The 4,807-nt window shown below is 50.8% G+C and overlaps 1 protein-coding gene across 1 annotated transcript; it reads left to right on the forward strand.

Moving 5' to 3' along the window:
* Positions 1 to 2,806: 2,806 nt before the first annotated feature.
* Positions 2,807 to 3,540, forward strand: LOC125515327 (histone H2A-like). Its single transcript, XM_048680782.1, has one exon. It carries the CDS (start codon positions 2,905 to 2,907, stop codon positions 3,373 to 3,375), a length of 471 nt encoding a protein of 156 aa, XP_048536739.1. The 5' UTR covers positions 2,807 to 2,904; the 3' UTR covers positions 3,376 to 3,540.
* The last annotated feature ends 1,267 nt before the right edge of the window (positions 3,541 to 4,807 follow it).

Genomic DNA, 4,807 nt, shown 5'->3' on the forward strand with positions numbered 1-4,807 from the left:
TGCAGCTCCGGAACATTTCCGGTTTTTATTTCTGAAAATTCCAAAAAGTTTCCAGAATGATTCTGGCACCCTCCAAGAATTATCAGGCATGTGCCGAAACCATTTTGACTTAATGGCATACCCCGAAACAACTTTTTCGGTTTCACCGAAACTCATCCGGTGACCTCTCTCTATGGAACTTTTCCGCTGTCCGAAACTTTTCGGTGATTTTCTCTCAGACTCCCTGTCTAGTATTCAGCAGATAGATGACCCTTAAGCGTGTGACCCTATAGGTTCGGTGAAGTATAAACATGACCCGGAACCCCTTCCGATCAATGATCAACATTGGAGCCGTGGACACCCATATTGACCCCTATACCCACACGAATGAATATTCGAGTGAACCTCCAGTTGCAGTGAGCTATTCCTGTTGCTTCGCGATATGTCACAAACACCCGAGGTGAGATTTGTTGCATCCCCGTGGACGAACAATTTGTCCACCATGCAAGTTACCTCGTTACCGGTTTTGTTCTCTTTTCTCGTTTCCGTGTTCCGGCATCCCAGTGATCAAATCACAAGGTGTCTGGCCAGACGATTATGGATACCGTAACACCGAGAGGTCCCGAGAATATCTCTCCATCGTCGGAGGAGCAAATCCCAATCTTGAGCTATCAAGTTACTTGACATACTTTTCCATGAACCCGTAAGCCGCCGTAATAGCCACCCATTTACGGATGACGTTTAGCAAACCCCAAAGTTCATGAAACAAGCATGAAGAAACTCAATACTCTCATGGTCTAAGGAATCATGCAAACATTAACCATCTCTGTGTTATGTACCATTAATTTGTGACGAATGAATCTCATAGCATAACATCAATCCGGGTCGATTCAACACAAATGTTCTCTTAACATTGTGCCCTTAAAATTGTTGGCATAGACACGCCCATGATCAGGAAAACAGAACCATCATGCAACACTTGAGCTAGTCTTAGAGGCCAGACTAGGAATACTTCTTACCGTTTATTATTCCACACGTGCATATGAGTCTTCCTCCGAGCCTCGTGGATATTGCAGACTCGAGAATCATTGCAGTTATAGCATGGAACATAAACATAATTATGAACTCGGAGATAAATAATATCATTTATTATTGCCTCTAGGGAATATCTTCTACAAAGGGCGTATCGGGAGATCCTGACACTCTTCGGGGCAGCCTCGGGCCTCATGGTAAATCTATCCCAAAGCGCGACACTACCCATTAGGTGCTCACGCGTGGAGTTGGACTCGGTTTGCCGCACACTAGCATGCACAAGTGCATATTTCCCATGCAAGTACCTAGGCCTTCCACTCAGAATCAGGAAGGCCACCGCTGCACAGTTTCAGTATCTGGTGGAACAATTTGCTAGTCGTCTACCCAACTGGAAGGCGGCTACCTTGCCCAAGATTGGTCGGCTCATACTTATCCTCTCAGTACTGTGCGCACTTCCGATCCATGCGATGATGGCACTTCAGATACCTCCAAGAACTATGACGGCATTAACGAAGATATGTCGAGGTTTCCTGTGGTGTGGCAAGATGGAGGCCAGGGGCGAAAACTACGCTATGGCATGAGACTCTGTTTGCCGCCCAAAGTGGGCGGGCGGTCTCAGAATAGCGAACCTGCGATGGTTGAACACTGCCATGTCGGTGAGATGGCCGTGGTTGCAGCGTACTGATCAGTCCAGGCCATGGTCTCGGTTCAGGATTTCCGTGCTGACAGAATCGATGGCACTTTTTCGCGCAGCAACTACAATCACCATGGGGAATGGTGAGGTAGAGCTCTTCTAGGAAGATAGATGGCTCGACGGATACCGAGTGGAGGAGCTAGCACCCCTACTATGCACAACGGTGGCAAGGCAAACTAGATCAACTCGCACGGTCGTTGAAGCTCTGGCGGATCACACTTGGGCTCTAGACATTGGGCCAGAACTTACGACAACCATGCTTCGGCAATTCCTGGATCTAAACGAGTGGATGCGATTGACCTCCAGCTTGCCACGCAGGACAGTATCAAGTGGGCATGGGAGAAGGATGGCATGTTCTCGGCGCGATCTGTTTACGCGGCCAAGTTCTCCGGTCTCCAGGTCGCGCCTACGGCAGATTTCACCTGGAAGTCCAGGGCGCCACTGCAGAAACGTTTCTTTGTTTGCTGGCCATCAAGAATAGATGTTGGACCTTTGACCGACTAGCACGCAGGGGACTTCCTCACCAGAGTTCATGCCCACTATGCAACCAACACGATGAAACCATGACCCACATCATAATTGGGTGTGTGTTCACACGGGAGGTTTGGGCAAGGGTATGCCTGACTATGGGGCAATCGGACAGAACCCCTACAACAAATGAGACACTACCCGAGTGGTGCATTCGACAAGAATAAAGTGGACAACATAAGAAGTTAGCAAGGCCAATTTGCATCCTTGTCTTATGGGAGCCGTGGACGCACCGCAATGCCATGGTCTTCGATGGAGCGACGCCACCTACGGGATAGGTGCTGCGAAGCAGTGAGAGGCCCGAGCATGGAAACAGGCAGGGCTACTAAGAGGGGAAGTTGAGGCGTTCTTTGATGGCCTCGCAACGTGGGGTAGTGTCGAGTAGTAGACTGTAGTATGCTGTGGAGTGGCTATGAGCCACCTGTAAATATTCTTGTAACATTTTGAACATGGAGGGAGTCTTTCCCTTTCCCCCCTTAAATATATGACACGCACACTGATGCATATTCGAGAAAAAAAAAAGGTTGAATAAAGCTCTAAACTCCCCTGCATTCCAGTTTAAATACTCCCCTCCTCCTCTTCCCGGTCATCAGCACACTCCGCAATCTCCAATCGCCACATCTCATCTCCCCACTTCCCGAATCCTTTCCCTTCCAGTGCAGCAGTTTGCCATGGACGCCTCAGCCACCATCACCACAGGGAAGACGAAGAAGGGCGCGGCTGGGTGCAAGGCGGGCGGCCCCAGGAAGAAGTCCGTGTCGCGGTCCGTCAAGGCCGGGCTCCAGTTCCCCGTCAGCCGCATCGGGCGCTACCTCAAGAAGGGCCGCTACGCCCAGCGCGTCGGCACCGGCGCCCCCGTCTACCTCGCGTCCGTCCTCGAGTACCTCGCCGCCGAGCTGCTGGAGCTCGCGGGCAACGCCGCGAAGGACAACAAGAAGAGCCGCATCATCATCCCCCGCCACCTGCTGCTCGCCGTCAGGAACGACGAGGAGCTCGGCAAGCTGCTCGCCGGCGTCACCATTGCGCATGGCGGCGTGGTCCCCAAGATCAACCCGGTGCTGCTCCCCAAGAAGATGGTCGAGAAGGCAACCAAGGAGCCCAAGTCGCCGAAGAAGACCGCCAAGTCCCCCAAGAAGGCGTAGGAGGCGCGTCGCCTTGCTTAAATTGTTGTATGTAGCTGGGATGGATCGATGGGTGTGCTTCAAAGTAGACGGTTGTTGTTGGTCTGGGTGTGTCGCTGTATCTTCTCATCTGTGACTTACATGGAACAATGCGTTGCATAAACAATTGTGTTCCTTTTGCCTGCACTCTCTATTCCTTTGCTTAGATTTGCATCTTTGAGATTCATGTCCTTTTGAATTTCAACCAGAGGCTTGGGCAGTAATTGCAAAGGTTGTGAAAAAAATGGCGGAAGGCAGGTTCCTTGGCGCATGTTTGAAATATTTGGCGGTTGTATTTCCCGCCCCATTTTCAAAAGCTGAAAACACTTATCCAAAAATTAAAGGTTTGTCATAATTAAATTCTTGTCCAAATTGGGCGCTCATGGAGTTTGGCGCCCAAGAGGATTGAAAGAGTTTTTTGTTTTGGCGGCAAGATTTGCTGCTCGACTGAATTCAGTTCCGAGAGTTTGGCGGGCAATTGAAAACTGTATCCACCGGCGCTCAAGGAGAAATTGATCAGAAAGTTCATGGTGTTTGCAGGGATTTAGTTTGAAGGTGCTTGTGCCCAGGATGTCAGACGTTCTCTCTCTGTGCCCACTAGCGGCGGGGTGAGAGCGCCGTCGTTGCTGGTCCTCAGATTTAATAGAGAACACAGTCCACATCTGAGCTCGGTCTTGTACCTACAGCTCGAGTTAAACATCAGGCGCACAAGCCAGCCAGAGCGGCCGCCGGGAGAGCCGCCACGGACGGAGGGGGGTCAACTGGCGAGCAACACTATCGGAGTTCTCAACTGATCTGCCATCCGGTTTCTTATGCAATCTTAACATCCTATGGTTGTACAGTACATCTTCAGTTTTTTACCAATCTGTCTAGCAAGGTACCATTTTTTCAACAATTTTTAAAAGAGTAGTGTACTCCATACATTGTGCGTGAGTGATATGCTCCTCATGTGCGTTAGAAAAAAAAGTTGCCTTGTTGTGATGCGTCGACCGAGGATCATCTCAAGTTTGGCCTTTGTCGCTATGGCGCGTTGACCGATGATCATCCCCACCCTCCACAAGTCCTGGAGTCACCGTTAGCCGTCGACATCGTCGAGGCCGAGCGCCAGATCCGCCGTCATCAATCCTCAAACCTAAATATGGAACCACCATTCTCTCTCGCCAACCGGTGACGCCGCCTGGGACGACTGCCACCGGCCGAGGTCCTAAACCCGTCGACCGAAAAGGGGTGACAGGAGACTGAGCCCATCGACTCCTTCACGCCAACATGGACACCATCAAGACGGGACTGGAGTTCGGGCATTATTCTTGGATCCGTTGCTACCGTCACCGCCAGAAGCAACTGCCCCACACGAAACCTACCCTATCTACAGCCGGAGCCAAACCACAAGGGCTCCCAACCCCTCTCGTTGCCA

This window comes from Triticum urartu, chromosome 6 (assembly GCF_003073215.2).
Source record: "Triticum urartu cultivar G1812 chromosome 6, Tu2.1, whole genome shotgun sequence".
NCBI classification, from domain to species: Eukaryota; Viridiplantae; Streptophyta; class Magnoliopsida; order Poales; family Poaceae; genus Triticum; species Triticum urartu.